The 17,449-nt window shown below is 37.1% G+C and overlaps 1 protein-coding gene and 1 long non-coding RNA gene across 8 annotated transcripts in view; one reads left to right on the forward strand and one right to left on the reverse strand.

The window, feature by feature from the left end:
* The window catches only part of LOC125691672 (uncharacterized), a 31,243-nt gene extending 15,255 nt beyond the window's left edge, over positions 1 to 15,988 (reverse strand). Inside the window, exon 1 of the long non-coding RNA XR_007376199.1 lies at positions 8,524 to 15,988. This is a non-coding gene — a long non-coding RNA (uncharacterized LOC125691672). The remainder of the gene's footprint in view (positions 1 to 8,523) is intronic.
* RAP1GDS1 (Rap1 GTPase-GDP dissociation stimulator 1) overlaps positions 1 to 17,449 on the forward strand; it is an 86,396-nt gene that overhangs the window by 44,675 nt on the left and 24,272 nt on the right. For 4 of the 7 annotated variants that reach the window (XM_048941229.1, XM_048941230.1, XM_048941231.1 and 1 more), the window contains 3 exons: positions 255 to 377; positions 3,055 to 3,180; positions 15,997 to 16,143. In XM_048941229.1, the coding sequence (XP_048797186.1) occupies positions 255 to 377; positions 3,055 to 3,180; positions 15,997 to 16,143 (396 nt within the window). Of the gene's footprint in view, positions 1 to 254; positions 439 to 3,054; positions 3,181 to 15,996; positions 16,144 to 17,449 lie in introns of those variants that run through there. The other 3 variants (XM_048941232.1, XM_048941235.1, XM_048941233.1) reach the window with 2 other exon arrangements.

Raw genomic sequence — 17,449 nt, forward strand, 5'->3', positions numbered from 1 at the left:
CTCAGTGCATGCATGAGTATGTTTGTATGTTTACTTATAAGCAGTCACCCATAAAGATTGATTCTGAATGGCAAAGTATAAATTTCCATGAATGCATCATGCAAAGCAAACATGATCACTGAAATATGTCTGCTTGTATACTGGAAAGCAATAACTTTGAGAATTACATTTGAGAAGATGTACATTCTTTTTCTTCCTTTTCCTTCTCCAAGCAAGCTGATGCTTAAGTCATTTTTGTGTGATTTGTTTTTCAGATACGGAGACAAGTGAAAAAATCCAGAAAAGTGGAGTTCTTCAGGTGTTCGCGAGTCTGTTGATGCCACAGTCTTCCTGCACAGCAAAAGTAGCTAACATCATAGCAGAAGTAGCCAGAAATGGTGAGGTTTTCTACAAGAACTTTTCTGCTGGAACATCTTCAGTTTTTCACCTCACTTGTCAGTATGTTTTACTTCATTTATGTTTTCATTTTGTAGATTAGACATCTTTCATATCTCTCCCTCTCACTTTTTGTTTTTATTGTGTCAAATTTTGTTTCTCAGTACAATCAAAACAGCATTTGGCTGCTGGAATATTTTCAGTCCTTACTTCCATGCTATTTAGTTTTTAAGATAATCAGCAATGTTATTGGACAGAAATAGCACATCACTGGCTTTTTAAAATGTATAAAGAAGAAAAGATATGCATCATGTGAGCACACTGTTACACGTAGCACACACAGTTACAGCCATAGAATATATAAGGGACCACCTACAGTCATGTTTTTTCCAGTTTGAGCACGCTGAAGGCTCAGATGCTTTTGGTACCTGGAGTTTCTCTTCCCAGCTTTTAAATTCTTTTTTGAGGTCTTCTCTTCTTTGCCAGACTTAGGAATAAGAAAACCATCTTTATAATCTGTAGTACTACAAAACAATTAAATCCCTCTTTTGAAGTCTTGTCCTGGATTGGTTTATGTTACTCTGTTGTTCAGTCATTCCCCTCCTAACTTTTTAAGTGATTCTTCAGTGTTTCCTTTAAAGGATCTGCTTCATTTTCCCTCCAGGATAGTGGAAACCTAAATGACTTTGCTCTTGGTTACCTTCTTTTTCATCTATTACTTCTGTGCAAATATGTTTGCAGTTTTACTACATACCTGTGAGACAGCAACAGAGTTTTGCCATGTATGGCACCACTTCTTTTACTTCATACCTTTACATGACCTTGATAAACACAAGCTTTCACAGCATATTGCCTATTTTTTTTTCTGAATGGGAGACTGAAAGCTTCTGTTCACTCCAGATTGAGGGAGTGAACACTTCTCACTGCTTGAGCAAGACCCTAAACAGCTGCACAGACTGATCTAGATGTCTTAAGAATAGAACAAGTTTCTCTTTCCTCTCACAGATCAGAAGTTATTATTATATATATAAATAAAAATTATATGATTGATGATGTAGAAACTATGATAAAGCAGTGAGTATAAAATAAAATGATGCAGAGAGAAGCTGAGGAATGGAAAAGAGCTTTCATTGGCAATTAAGAGAGGAAGAAGTTGAGGGGGCAGAGAAGACAGAGGGGTGAAAGTAATATGTTAAGTAAATAAACATTGAGATAGATAAGGAAGTGAGTGATAAAAAAAAGATAAAAAGTTACAAGGACATCCAATCTGGTAACGATAAGTGATAGTATCACCATTTAGGCCATCTCATTTATCACAGTACAGTATCTGTTTACAGTTTCTAAAAGTTCAGTGTTTTAGGGGTCAATTTTACTGGCTATCATCTTCTTTTAGATGCGTGCAAATACAAAGATGTTTCTTCATCTGCTTGGTGATATGTCAATGTTTATCAGCACAGGAGGTTTGCTTGTCTCCATGACAATTACTTATTTAGCTAAAACAATACTACATGATGAACTACAAAAGGTAGAAATTCCTATAGTAAAGAAACATCAAAGTATGTTTTAAAAGGCACATCAAAGAAAATATCTAAAGTGTTTGGTACTTTTATGAATTCTTTGAGGTGTTGGCTTTTGGGATTCTGTTGATCCAAAGTCAGAAAAGCTTTCTCATCTCTTTGTGTAAGGATTGTACATCCTAGTTCATTCATTATATATGACTAAGCAACACAAAAGTAAACTGGTTGTGAAAGATCCAAGACAGTGCAAGATCAAGAAGAGACGTAATTTGTAATTCACAACAAATAAAAAATGTACTGACCCTTTGCCTACTACAGTGCTATATCTCTGATGGTGCCTCAAAGTAAACTACTCAGCTTCCACAAGTGTCTGAGTGGCTGCTTCTGTAAATTTCCCTTGTAAAAAGAACAGCCTGCCTAACTATAGATCTTCCTGGAGAGCAGCATCCAGATTATTTCAGGATAACTGTCTACCTGTGACTTGCACAGACTGAAGAGAATTCTTTGGTTCCCTGGCACAGAGGGACATAGTAGGAAAGAGGGGCAGAAATACAAAAAGCTACCCAGTAAATGGGTCCTTTACTTTTCCTCCCAAGAGGGAAGTCTCACATAAATCCCTCTTGTATTTCTTATTCCTTACCTTCAAATAAAGAACCTTTTTTCTTATTCCTTACCTTCAAATCAAGAATCTTTTACTTAGCTTTATTTATTTCTTTTTTTTTTTTTTTTTTCTAAAGCAAAAGCTTTGGGAGAACTCTATGGAAATAAAGGGTAAAAAATGCTGCTTCTATTGGATAATTTGAGTCATCTCTTGTGTAAATCAGTAGTTTAATTTATGTTTAGTTTGAATGGAGAAAAATGATGTGGATTCTCTGTTCTTTTCAGCATTTCTTTATGATTCTAAAACACGCTCAGCCTGAGCTCTGTTAAATTAGTTTCCATGGAAGTCAATTAAATATTCTTAATTCCTTCTAAATTAACAAATAACAGAAACAGCATAAGCCCAAATCCTGATGTTGGGTTTGTTCTTTAGAAACCTGCACGTGAACTTGCACTGTTTGACTGTACTCTTACAAAAGGCCCCATCACAATGCCAGGGTAACTAGAATGGAAGAACCTGAAAATAGCAGGCTTTCTTTAACAGGTATTTCATCATTTGCAGAATTTATGCGGAACCCATGTGTGGATGCTGGGTTGATCCCTCCTTTGGTGCAGATGTTAAACTGCAAAGACCAGGAAGTATTGCTGCAAACAGGACGTGCCCTGGGCAATATTTGCTACGATAGCCGTAAGTGTTGAAATATGATGAATTTTGTAATGATGCTGGTAGAAGGAGAAAAATGCCAAGGGAATTTATGTTGTCTACTGGCATTCACGTTCCTCTTTTCTAGATTTTTATTTACTGTACAACTGTTCTGATTTCATAGGATCATTGTACAGTGCACTCGCATTATGCCTTTGTGACACTAAGAACAAAAAAATTGCTATGATATCATGATGCAACTGGATATAAGATCAGAAAAGATTTATGGGCTTCAGGGCTCTTTTTGTTTTAAACGTAACAAACTAGCTTTCCAGAGAGTGCAAGTGCTACGTACACAGTGACCTGAATGGCTAATTACCCTCAAATAGGCTCACAGGGGAGAAGTCAGAGCGAGAAGGGAATATTCATATCTTGCCAGTCTCAGAGCTGTGCAGAGCTACACATGTGGCTGAAAGGGAAGCTTCAGCTGTGCTGCTGACTCTCCGAATTCTTAAGTGGCCAATCAATTGCAACAAGATTACATGTGGTTAATTTTGATAATCAGGACTTGGGGATTGGTGACGACATTTAGTTCTTTTGTGGTCAAAATAAATTTTGAATTGCCACACATTAGCAAATTGCAATGCACTTGTGACTCCATGTGTGGATTGCATGCATGGACACATGATTTGCAAAAACAAACCAGCGGTTGCAGTGTTTTGAAAATGCAATCTCTGTATTCACATGAAGTAGCTAGAAGCCTATGGATGTCTGCATATGGGAAGTGAAATGCAATTGCATAAGCACTTTGTTATCTTCAGATTTAGTGTTTTATTTCGCATTGCAAGAGTTTTTCTTTGTGATACATTTTGCATCTGCTAAAAGTTTTTGCTGTTCTGAATTGCTGTCTTTCAAAACTGGAATTATTGGTAGCGTCTTACAATTTTTTTCAAGCTAGTTTGGAAATTTGCATTTTATCTTGTTTGAAATTACTTATCTTGTCTCTGACCTCAGGGAAGCTCATCAGATTTTCCATGCTGGTGTTTTCATTTACAGACAGCTACCACTTCAGGATGATAATACTTAATTCTTTCATTTAGGGTTTTGTTTAAGGTGACCAATCAACTAAACACCTGCTTCCCTGTGAAAACTTCAAGAAGAAACTATTGAGCTTTCCATAACATTTTACTTACTAAATTTTATTTCAGGGTCATATGTGATATAAAGCTCAGTCCCAGGTTGCAGTGATTTATTTCACGTTGGTAAAATCTGTGTAACTACTGATGTCATTCGTTGTTCAACCCACAATTTTACATGAAATATAATAAGCAAACACGAAAATGGTTTTCAAATATTGGGTAATGTGGATTGCTTCTTGCTTTTACAGTGCAGGGCTTACACAGCACAGAAAAAGTTGCACTATATGCCCTGTGCTGCCTTTTTGTGGAACAAAAACCTACAGTACAGTGATATGTTCTGTATGCCTTGTATTGCTGCAGTCCTGTAGGACAGTCACAGCCCTCCCTGTGCATTTAAATAAGAATAATGAACAGGCTGTAATAAAATACCACAAAAATCAAATCAGCATCTCTGATTTAAGTGGAAGAGGCTATTCATGGAATCTATTTATCGCATCCACCCTATCCTGCTTTGTTTTGATTGTTATCTTAAAGTGTAATGATTCTATAACTTATCCTAGAATCTTACTGAAGACGAGTACTTTCAATATGCTTATTACCATAAAATTTAGTATATTCTCATTTATGACTAATTTATTTTTATATAAATTATTTTCCCTAACAAAGATATTTAATATATAGCAAAGACAAGATGTGGAGGACAATATTTCTAATCACGTTCTAATCAGACATTTTGTATAGATCATCTTTTTCTTTTCAGCTGACACAAAAGCAGATGTCACTTTTCTGATAACTGGGACTGCCACAGAAACCCAAAATACCTCAGGAACTCTATTTTACCATGTGCATGACTGTTTTTTCACTTCCATAGCCCATACAGTTATAGCATGCAACAACGGAAAACATTCTAAAAGTCCTAAATCAGTGTTAGGCTAAAAGTCTGAAATCAAGCCCATATTGAATAGCTCATAGCAACATTTCTATTTATTGGAAGCCCCAAATATCCTCTATTTCACATCAACAAGAACATAATGTTTTGTCAGTGACAAAAGGAGCTAATAAAGTCTTTGTTTTGGAGGGAAATCTGTACAATGCAGGATGAAAGCTATGAGTAAAGTGTTTTTTTTTTGTTGTTTTTTTTTTGTTTTTTGTTTCTTGTTTTTTTTCTGTGGGGAAAGCCCCAACAAAATGACCACGCAGAGAAAGACAATTCCCTAATAATTTTCTCTTGATAAAATTAAAATGACACTGTTTCTCAGTTCTGCATGAAGGCAAGGCCATTTCCACTGGTTACTTCTGAAACACTGCTGCTGTGGGAGAGGTATCCATTGCTAAATCCAAATGCTCAGGTTTAATACCCTTCCACAGAGAAATGGGAATTACACACCTCCTGGCCAGACATTATACTGAAAGATTTCCCTACTGAAAACGTGAAATGGAAGCTGTTACTTAGTGACGGATTCTCTTCTCCATTATGTTTGGGGTAACATGCACAGTGTTATCATCTATGTGATCCCCAATTTTAGGCCCCTAAAAATAATGCTGAATAAACTCTTTGAGAAGGGAAGAAAAAAAAACCCAACAGAATAAAATGCATTTCATAAACAATTAAAGAGAAAAAAATAGGTCAAATTTATCCCAAGCAGCCATGAGAGCATCCTTCTTAAAGCTTTTATGTTGTGAAAATATCTGCTTTATGTAGTCTCTAAACATCACCAATACAGGCAAATATCACTGCAAAGCAGAGTAGAAGAAAGTTTTGTTAGTTCTGATGAGGCTTCTAGTCTCCCAGCCTTCCTCTGATAAGCATAGATGAAGGAAACAATTGAGGCAGCCAAAAAGATTTTACCTCAGGAACAACCACACTATGCAAACTGTTCCATGCTGTCCTACAGTTTAAGAACAGATACATTACTGCATGTTCCTGTACAGCCTGTAACTGTTCTAAATGCTTTATGTAGTTATGCCACATTCACTTTGCTCCCCAAATCTTGGTCAAAGCAAAAACTGCAAAGAAATGGAGGTGTGATCCTCTTCATTCTCCCACCTGCTTTCTCTCCCACTACAACTACAGCCTATACCAAATACAGTCACTTGAACCTCTGTATGCCCAGACAGTGGATTCCACAGCCTCACTCAGGAGCAGAATTTTGTCTTAATTTTATTACTAGATAGAAAAATCCTAGCTCACTCATTCCTTTTTACCACCAGCTACTTTCTGCTTACAAGCAAAGCTAAATTCTTAGGCATTGTCTAGTCAGAACATAGGACCTATCTTGTAGTTGCTTTCCCACTCTTTCTCCATGAAATAAATCAAAGCTACCTTCCTACTGTTCTCCTTTCCAAAAACCCCATGTCATTCTTCCCAGATTTTTCTTTTTTTAGAGCTGTTATAGATGTATAGGTCTTACAGGTATTTTAGAGCATACTTCCAGAAGTCCAAAAGGTTCCCCCTACATCTTGAGATCTAAATATTGCATATGAAACCATCTGCACTGATTGAGAAAGGTTATTTAACATAATACAGTTCTTGCTACAAAAACCAAGATCCGCATGAGCATGTGTGAAAAACACTCCAGTTTTGAACTGATTGGTTGACAGACTACTTTCCCACATCTGTATACAACACTGAGCACACTGTAGGAAGTACTGCAATTGTAATATTAAAGTGATAATTATAAGAGGTGGTGAAAAGCTAGGATATTCAGAGCTTGATTTGTAAACCACACGGGCCAGAATGAGTAATTCACGTTGACTTCAGTTGAGACAGGATTTTACCCATTATGAAATAATTCCTTCTTGCTGTTCAGAACATCTAAATATTCTGAAAGCTTTCACAGTGAAATAAACCCTCTATGTATCTTATAAGAGAAATGAAAAAAATCCCATTCTGCACTTCTATAAAATTCATATTAATGGTAGAGGTTAGAGACCTCTTCAGGGGTACTCAGATCAACTGCTATTTACTCCATTTGGTCCCTTGTTTTTTCACAAAACCACCAGCATGCATGCATGTTTTCACCAACCACAGTTCATGATATAAATAACTGTAGAACTTGAGAGAAATTAAAAATGCCAACCTATTCTGTAAGGGCTGCCTTCTGACAGCTGCTTTTCTGCAGGATACGCACTGGATCCTTCTCTTGTTTCCCAAGTCATACGTTTCTATCAACCTGGTCATACTGCACTAATGGCAAGACCTCTGTGGCTTCTCACATAGACCCAAATCTGTCTTGATCCCACCCTTAACATTAGACCACGAACAATATGCCACCTCTTATGTTCAAAAGAACTGGGATGCTATGTATTCCGTACACTTGGCTGCCCATCCTAGAAGGATGTACAGACCTCTTGCAGAAGGAAGGCTATTTACAAAAAACACAAAACTACTCAACTGTACAATTTCATACATCTTTCAGAAGACAAGTTTAATTTCAGGATCTAAAGCTGAAAACCAGACACTTAAGAATTAAGCATACTGAAAACGCATCAAATTCATTCTTCTTCAAAAAAATGGCATAGCCTTTCATAGTACCATATGGAAAAACAGCAGAATCCTAAAATGCAACTGGTGTTGATAATAGCACACTAGTAGCTAATTATTTTTATGAAAGTCACCCTGATTCATGCAGCGAGGCAGCATCTTACCACAATCTTTCACTTTTCTTTGTATCAGACCTTAACAAATGCAAATACCACCTACGAATCAAGCAGTATCATGAAATTGAGACCAAAGGTTGTAACTAATTGCTTGAAAATTGATTGTTTACAGAGAGAGGTGTCAAATTCTAATTTACATAGTGCAGCAATACTGTGTTACCTCTAGACCTGTCCTCTCTAAGCAGTGCCTGAGTCTTAGACAACTATGCTGTATTTTTTAACCTAGGAGTCCCTGATAATGCAGTATTTTTTCCAACCCTCAGCAGAACAAGTATTGCATCAGCTAGAAACCAAGTATACCATATGCACTTATCAGCAATTAGTCACAAATGTTCTTAGGAAGCTATTAAACAATATAATTTTAATTTATGGTTGTCTAAAATGGAATCAGAATAAATCTTCCTAGAGCACTGGAAAGAGCCATTTGAAGGGTGACAAAAACATGAATTCTCCTTCTAAGGCTATTACTCTTTTCAAACTTATGTTCTACATATTGACCGTATTGTGACAAGTGACTAAATTCTTATGACTTAAGCCAAAACTTAAAAGCAGCCCACATAAGAAAAGTAAATTAATAAATGCAATTTACCATGTATTTGCACTTTCTTCTTCATGTCTTTAAAATGAATATATGAGACTGATTTTCTTGCCTTTCAAAGAGTTCAGGTATGAAGAGTCCTCTATATTTTCTGCAATGCTGTTTTTTTTCCTTTTCCTTATTTTTTCCAGGAAGATTATTGGAATATGTAGATCAGTATTCTATCAGTACAGGAACCAGGACTATAAAAGTGAGAAACAAACCAGACTTTTTCCAGTTCTTTACTTTCTCCCCCTCCTGCATTTCATTCACAGTCTTTAAAGTTTGTGCTTTATTCACATTCCAACATCGCCCTTAATCCTGAGGCTGCTGCTCATTTTGTCAGTTGTCCAGCCAGCAGAATAGCCTGAGAAGTCAGGGTGGGTGTGAGAAGGCTATCTAGAACTGTACCTACTTCCTTGCAGAGGGGTTACTTACCTGAGATGGTGTCCAGTTCATTTATCAATGACATCTTAGCACCTCGCCTCCTGAGTGTGGGCTGTTCTACAGTCACCTTATGTTCCTTGATGCCCTAAAGTCAAATCAGTGAACGGCCTTCTGCTAAGGAGGTAAAAGATTTCCTAAAACAAAAGACTACTGGTCTTTCTCAAGCTGCAACCCTTGAAATTGAAGCATCTCCTACAGTCACCAGGCTGAACGCTGCTCCCTTTAGAAGGCCAGATCTTCTCGCTCCCTATAGCTGCATACTGTTGGGCAAAGGCAGCACTACCCCAAACCCAACCAAACCCAAGACTCTCCACAGCTTTTCCGAGGGCACTTGTTTCCTCACTACTCAGGGCCTAGTAAGATCTGCAAACGTGCTTTGTGATGTTTTGTTCGTTAGTCAGTTTTGCTTTTTGCCTCTTGGCCTTATTTCAAACCCCTGTAGGTCACACACTTTGAATTTGCCTCTCTGACTGTTTTGCTGGAGGACCACAGCTCCTTTCAGCTGTCAGCACTGCTCCTGCACAATGCCAGGCTCAGCTTCATGCTGAGCTCCTTTCAGCAGCACCCAGCAGAAAATCTCTGCTTGGCATTTGGTTTTGGTCTACTCAGATCCTTGCTCGTGGCCAGATGAAGCTGAGAAATCTAAATCTAAATGCATGCAGGTTTATTCTGTTCATAGCATGGGATGCTATAAATGCCCACCTACCATTGTAGGAAAACTGCTTGATGAGTTATGGTATAATTGGATTCCATTATTTATTTTATAATACATAAGTAAAAACCATAGGCTGGATTTAGTTGTGACTTACACTCTCATAAACCTAGAGTAATTTGTTTTGGCTGCAGTGCAATTACTCAGGAGTTGCATGGAGTTAGAAAATCAGCAGAAGAATCTGCTGTGAGCATTTCAAGTGGGAAGGAAGGCAGAGAGAACTGCTGCACTTGAGCCAGGAGGCCCCTTGCCTGTCTTAGGCTTAGCTACTTTAGCTTTTTCATACTGTTTGGTTTCCTTGCTTTTTAACAGAATTCATGAGTGGAACTACGTTTGTTCTTTTGACTGAAATTAGAAACAGATGATTTATCTTGTACCTGACAGAAGAGGAATAGGAAAAAACAAGATAGCTTTTGGAAATCAATTGAGAATTTCAGTGTGGCTTGCCTCTGGCTATTGCCACAGCATTACACGAGGGACACTGTGATACTGTCACATTCGCCTGTCCCTTCAAATGTTCAGCCGAACTCCTGACTGAAATTCCATGATACTTGCCAAGGGAGAGGAAGGCTTGTTAGCACTGATGCCCTACAGGGCACTCAAAATTTAACATATAATAAATCTTCCAAAAATATCGCTAGGTTTTCAGTTGGAACATTTTTTAAAGTGATTTGTTGAAATAAAGCAGTTGTGTGAGTGTTAGTGAACACCTGACAGTTTATTTTAGTAGCTGTTTTGTCCTTCATCTGCCAGTCCAGTACCTGAGCTGAACAAGGCTTCTGTGTCTGGTAGCAGCTTCTGGGCCCATACACCACTGCTTCAGTTGTCACTACCCAGCACATATGCTGGCAGCAATTTTATCCAGGAAGACTGATGCTACACCTTTTCAGTCTTTGAAGACATTGTATTAAAATACAGTTTTCTGTTTGCATTTCAAGCTTATTGTTCACCTCTTTACTATTTTAGCAGTCATTTTTTAAGGCGGCACCCTCAATGAAGGTGGAGTTAGAACTGGAGTTAGAACCGATGATAGGTGCTGGCAATTTGAGATAACTAACTACAAGATTTGTATTTCTCTTGGCAGCAGGCATGGCTAATTGAGGATGAGTTTTTTCTTCATTAAAGAAAAAAATTAAGACTATAGTCATTGATTTTAATCAACAAGCAAATTTTTAAAAAAGTACTTCTGGTAATCGCATTTATATAATTCCTGAAGTAATTAAATAAATGGAAAGGAACTTCAGTACAAATCGAGCAATCCCAAATCAATTTGACCATTCAAGTCATAAAACATTAATACCAAAGTACAGTGTTGCCATGCCCTGTTGCTTGTAGACAAGTGCAAAGAAGATGCAGAAAAAAAGCAGCAAACAATACAGTCAGTGCAATGTAATTTCATGAAATTACTTTCCTTGAAAAAATAAAATTAATGGAATGCTGCTCTGTGTTCTGCAGTGGGGTTGTGGACTGCAAAGAACTGAGAGTGCAGAATCCTCTGATTTAAAAGCATACACAAACAAAATAAAAAGCCAAGTCAAGTATTATTAAAATTGAATGGCAGCATTGCATTACAAGTTTCACCATCAAAATGATGAAATAGAAAAATGTAATAGTAAACTCTCAGTTAATTCAAGTAATTAAGGTTTTCCTAATATCTGCACATATAGTGTGCTTTATGCTAGGAAAGGGTTTGCCCCAAAAATTTTAAATTTTCTTTCATTTTATTACTTTAAGCATGGAAGTGGGCCCTTTCTTCCTTTGGAGTTCTGCTCCTGTTGTTTTGTTTGTTTTTTTTACCATATGTACTCATAATTTTATGAATGTCACATCATAATTTTCTCTGCAACAACCAGCTTGATGTCACAGAAAATTATGATTTCAGGTGAAAGAATAAGCACTAGAAGCAGATGTATGGTGAAAAAGAAACAACTACACAAACGGGTCCCATAAAAAAAAGAAGAAAATGAAAACAGAGTATGAAGAAAGAACTCTTCCCCCTCCTCCCTAGGACTACTGCAAATTCATCTTATATTAAAATAATGTTCTCTATAAAACCCTGGTTCAGCCTAAGCAATATTTTGGCCACAAAGAATGCAAAACTGACAGACTGCATCTGAATTTCTGCAGCTGTGTCAGACACCTGAGAACATATTAAGTGCATAGAAAATAATTTCTGTATTATCTATCATAAGATGTTATTCTACTTGTGGATATTGGTCACACTCCAGCTGTATGGCAGTACCTTTATATTTTTCCTGAAGGTCTTCCATGGTTGGAGGAAAAACTTTCTGCGTTACATATCACTGAATGAAGAGCAGACAAATCACATGAATGGAGGGCAGACATAGAAGGTACTCTGCAGTCTGAAAGCAAAGATTTGATCAGATGGGAGAAATGTTTGCACCAGTTTTTTCAGTAAATGAAGGCTGAACAACTATAGTTTAGTTAGAACAGTGGTTCTAATGTATATGACAACCCCTCTGACAAATAATCCCAGCCTGGAGGAGAGCCAAGCATGGATCCTGAAGAAACCAGTCCTCAATGAAGAGAAGTTGAGAGCCCTTTGAGAAATAAAGAGCTGCCATAGAGAGGTTTTGCATTGGCTTGCTGCATCTTCCAAGGCAGCATTCAAGGAGAACAAGTATACAAGGCACCTTCCCCTGAGTTTTAAAGATGTTCTAGTCAGGAACTACAAAAATTTTGCTCTTTGGCTGGTGCACCCCTGACATCCTATAAGAGAGGGCCACAATGAAATTTGACGGATGTCTGCATAGGAGGCATGAGAGCCATCACAGTAATTTGATAGTCCATATTAAAACCCATTTCTGCATAAAACCCCTGAGAGTAATTAAGGATAGAAAAAGAGACTCTAGTCATTCTTAGAGATAGTTGTGTTGGACTAAAGGACATTGGGGAAATAGCGACTTGTTCTATAATAAATCTCACTATACATTTCATTGTAGGAAGAAAACCATCTCTCTGCTCTCTTGGGCTGTTGTCATTTTGGCATCTTTGAACAGTATCATGTTTACTAAAAAAAAGTAATAATGCAACATCATTGCCCTTTGTGAGCTCTACTGAAACATTTTAAAGTAGAACTGTGAATGCTCATTAAACTGTTCAAACGTTGGTCTCATAGGAACAGCAAATGTTTATTTAAAAAGGTCACAGGAATAAACTTGAACACCGCTTCTGGGAGGCTGGAAGCGTTTTGAGAGTGGGAGTTCATAGAGCTGCTGAACTACAAGGTAATAGTTGGACTGAGAACAAGACACAGCAGCATGCTGTGGTCTTGTTTTGACTGTAAATGATTTGGAGTTTGGTATTCTTGTGTGCAAAATCTGTTTCTTAGAGACAAAGCAGGAAGAAGTGAGGCCATATAAGCACATGGAGTACTATGAGTCAGAAATACACTTTTTGCTTGGGGATGCAACTGACTGTCATAGCCTGAGCTTGGAGTGAGTAGTCAGGACCTTCTGAGTTTTCCTCCTACACCTGGTATGGAGTTCTTTGTGGCCCTCCACTAATGAGCTGCGTTAAACCTCTGAGGCATAAGGAGGCAGCACCAGGAGTTTGTAATTATAGCACCAGCGCAGGTCTGCTCTTCACCAAGCTGCTTTGGGCAGAAAAGCAGCTATACAAGATGAGCCTAGCATGGGAAAGAGATGCGGCAACAAAAGAGATACAGCAACAAACTCAATTAAGGCACATTTTCTACTTCAGACTACCAAAGCTGGCACTTAGATCCAGCCACCTACCTGGGGAGGTGATCCTGCAGTTCATTTTACCATACATTTTGAGCATGCTATATATATCTTATTTCTCAGAGTGAGATTTGTTGCTATATCTTTCTGCCTTAGTTTTGCTGTTGGTACCGTGAAAGCTGATTATCTATCTACATAATAAAAACATGGTGAGGATAAAAAAAAAATGTATCATACATTGAAGTGAGAGAAGAGACTACCATGTACTGAAAGATATAGATATAGCTGGTTTTGATATATAGCTTCTCTGACAAACCAGAGAGAAAACAGAACTAGAAGAATGTTCAGATCTTCATTTGTTCTAAGGTATAATCACACGATAATTTTCAGTGGAGTTATGTCAAATTCTATCCAGGTAAGGAACTTGGCTTATAACTGCTTTTTTGTTGGTTTATGGTCTTTTTCTTTTTTCCCCTTTTTTTCTTAATTTTTGCATCTAAACTCACCAGACTATACTTTTGCCGAAGTATTTTATGTGCAGTTCCATACCAAGACACGTAACTAGTTTGACAACTGATTTTTATCACAAGCTCAATTTTATCATGGTTTTACTTTGATGGTTTTAATTGTATTATAGTAACTTGAATACCACAGTCAGTCTATTTGATGCAGAATCAGCAATTCAATTCTGTTTTGCACACCAGTTTTGACTCACAAAAAAGGTGAGTCATATACGAAATCATATATTAAATCTGCAATCAAAAAAATTCCAGAAGATACATAAAACAGTATGCTGGAATATTTTTTAAGTTTTTTTTTTCCTCTGCTAATTTGATAAACATAAGCACCTAATTTGAATAACTACGCTGCCATACTATATTATGATGTAGAATTGTATTTCATTTCAGCATTACGCCCATGTCTGTCAATGCATCAGGGACGTGAGAGGTTTACTGCTTTTATATTTCTCCATTTTTCATACACCATCCTTGACAGACCTTATTATCTTGAATTTAAACAGATTTGACTTTAAACAGATTCTAGTTTCTAATTTTTCAAAATGAACTATACATACCTGGAGCGAATCACAGTTCCTTAGCATCCTGATCAGGTCAGGAATGGAAACAGTCAACGACTTTTTTCCTCTGCTACGTGTCCAATTTCATGGATACTCTGCAAAACACTTACTAGTGTGGTAATAAACTAAACAGTTTAGATCCACCAAGAATTTCTCTTCCCACTCCAGCTCCACTCAATACATCATCTGAAGTCCCTATATCTATACACATATATATATATATACCCTCCTTTATACATACAAATGGTTATAACTATAGAAGAGTTCATATATATATAGCTATATATAGATGCTATACTGTATACTTTATACAGAGAGTATTCATATATATAAAACTATAGTTATAACCCTTTATTTAGATATATATTAATTATATATTTTTCTGTAAAATTAATACACTGTTCCTCTTATACCCCTTACATTCTAATGCAATATGCCCCTTTTAAATGCTATTAACAACAACTGGAAGATTTAGAAACTTTTTAAAGAGCTCTGGACCAATTTTTAGTGGAAGATCATATTATAAATGAGAACAACCTTGGTATTCGTGCTGCACATGTTGCAGAATTGGGAAAACTTGATAGCTAAACCTCCAAGCATCTCCATTATGGGGATAGAAGAGTGATGTTAAGAATAGCAAAGGAAAGATGAGATCTGCTGTTGGACCATTAAGAAATAGAGGACTGAGGAGCAGTGTAAGTTTTCATCCAGATTTTCCAGTTGATTCCGATTGTAACTCACTAGGAAATCTCTGCTTTTAGTAGCCATGCAATTAAGGTTATTGATTGTTGTCTACTGCCTGCTGGGAAAGGAAGCAGTATAGTTGGTTACTGTAATAAAGGACAATTTTTCTTTTATTCATACACTGATACATCAAATTGGATTTGTTATACAGAGAGTTCCATACAAAGACTATGGTGTGTTATTTATGAAACTTCAGAACACTGTAGTATATTGCAGATGAGAATGAATTTTCTTTCAGCCATACAAAAACAGTCTGATAGTGGTATTAAATTCCAGGTATGGAAATATGAAGAACACGCTGTGTGCCACTGAGTTGGTTACTGGGAGTTGGTACCTCTGATTTGCTTTTCCATTTTTTTCCCATATCCTCTTGCTCAAGGGAGCAGGTTGTTCTTTATTTCAATTTCTCAATCCACATAGCAGTAGGAGTCATTTGGCTTGTCCACAAAGCCTTCAGGATACGTGCACTTTATTTTGTAAATGCTCAGAACCTTCCTCTGGCAAAATCCAATGCATCATCTGAAGATTATTTTTCAGCTTCAGGGCCTCTGCATCAAACTAAACATCTGTACAAAGGTATTAGCGCCAAGTGGTTAATCCATTTTGTTGTAGGTGTTCTCACTTTCCCAGCTCTGTTGCACTAAAAGCTGGCCTTCAAGAGTCTTTATAGAGGAATTTGACAACACTGAAGAAATGACTTCACTGTTTAAAAAGTTGGCTTTGTATGATTACTGTGATGTTCGGGGTTCTGTGGTGGGTTTTGGTTTCATTTATTTTTAATGTAACTCTTTGTTTTACAGATGAGGGCAGGAACGCAGTTGACCATGCAGGTGGTGCACATATTGTAGTAGACCTTATAAGGTCGCTGTGCAGTAAAACAGATCCAGCCAGTGAGAAGCTCTTGACTGTCTTTTGTGGCATGCTGATGAACTATAGCAATGAGAATGGTAAACAACACAAAAAACTTGCTTTATGTCTACCAGGAGAACAACCCCATCCAAAACCGAAAAAAGATAAACATTAAAGCCAACTGTAGGTTTATGTTGTAGAAATTAAATTATTTTAAAAGATAACCACCTCGATTTACATATGCAATTTTCTGTTTCAGTACAATTACATTCCAAGAAATACTTGATGTCTTCCTGAGGCAATTCCTAATAGTATAAAGTTTTAAAATCACCATCTGGAATTCACTTGGATCTAAAAGCAATACATATAGATGCATCATACACCTGAGGAAGAAACAGATTTGCAGAAGTAAACTAGGCTACGTTGCATCCTCTTTTTCATTTAATATCAAGTGGCACTATAATATTGGTTTTTCTCAGGCACACAGTATTGTTTTGTTGATAATCTGGATTAAATATACAGGTTTTTCTTAACCATTTTCGCCTTGAGAAATGTATGCAAAACCACATGTTACCTGTGTTACATATGGGGAATAATTTATGTGTATATCCAGCACTAATCTGTGCCTGCCAGTCTTTGCCTTCACACTAAGTGGAAGTGTTTAGGGCTGGGACAACAAAACAAGATAGTAGCTAAAGTTAAAAATCCTAGACCACTGAGGCATGGAAAGCAGTGTTCAACATTAGCTGTACAAACGTCCTGGTATTTTAGTACCTAGTTTGCTTCTGCATGCAAGTGTGGTAATAATGCCAAGGCAAATTTTGTAGCAATCACTCACTTCCGAGTTTTTCTAAATGGGAATTTTTAAGAAAATGGGGAGAGGTGAGGAAAGCTAAATAGAGGCTGTTCTCCTGACTTGTAATGGCACGGATTGCAAATGTAGATAGCTAATCACACTGTTTCTTCAATCATGCTCATCTCCTGATTTGTAGTGCTTTGTCTGATGAAAAAATAGCTTCTTTATTAGCAACTCCCTGTTTCTTTACCATTGTAACTTAGCACTTCCTGTGACTCACTTCCCAAATCTGTGTCCCCAACTCTTCTGCTTTTCAGGAAGGTCCTTAGGCTTAATTTTTTGACCTTTATTGTATAAATTTTTAATCTACTTTATCATCTCTTCTGGTATAGTTTTTTTCTCACACATTTTCTGCACCATCTCTCCAGATCTCTCAGCTCTTATCTTATCTCAGATCTTTCCACCTCCAAATGCCATTGTTGTATGTGTCTCATGTCTTGCTCTTGTTCTTGCATTATTTTTCTATCCTCTTTTCCTAGTAATATTGAAGAACACTTCTTTATAGTACTTCTGCCTTATTCAGCAAATAACAACTGTCTAGCTCCTTT

The sequence above is a fragment of the Lagopus muta genome, chromosome 4, assembly GCF_023343835.1.
Source record: "Lagopus muta isolate bLagMut1 chromosome 4, bLagMut1 primary, whole genome shotgun sequence".
Lineage (NCBI taxonomy): Eukaryota > Metazoa > Chordata > Aves > Galliformes > Phasianidae > Lagopus > Lagopus muta.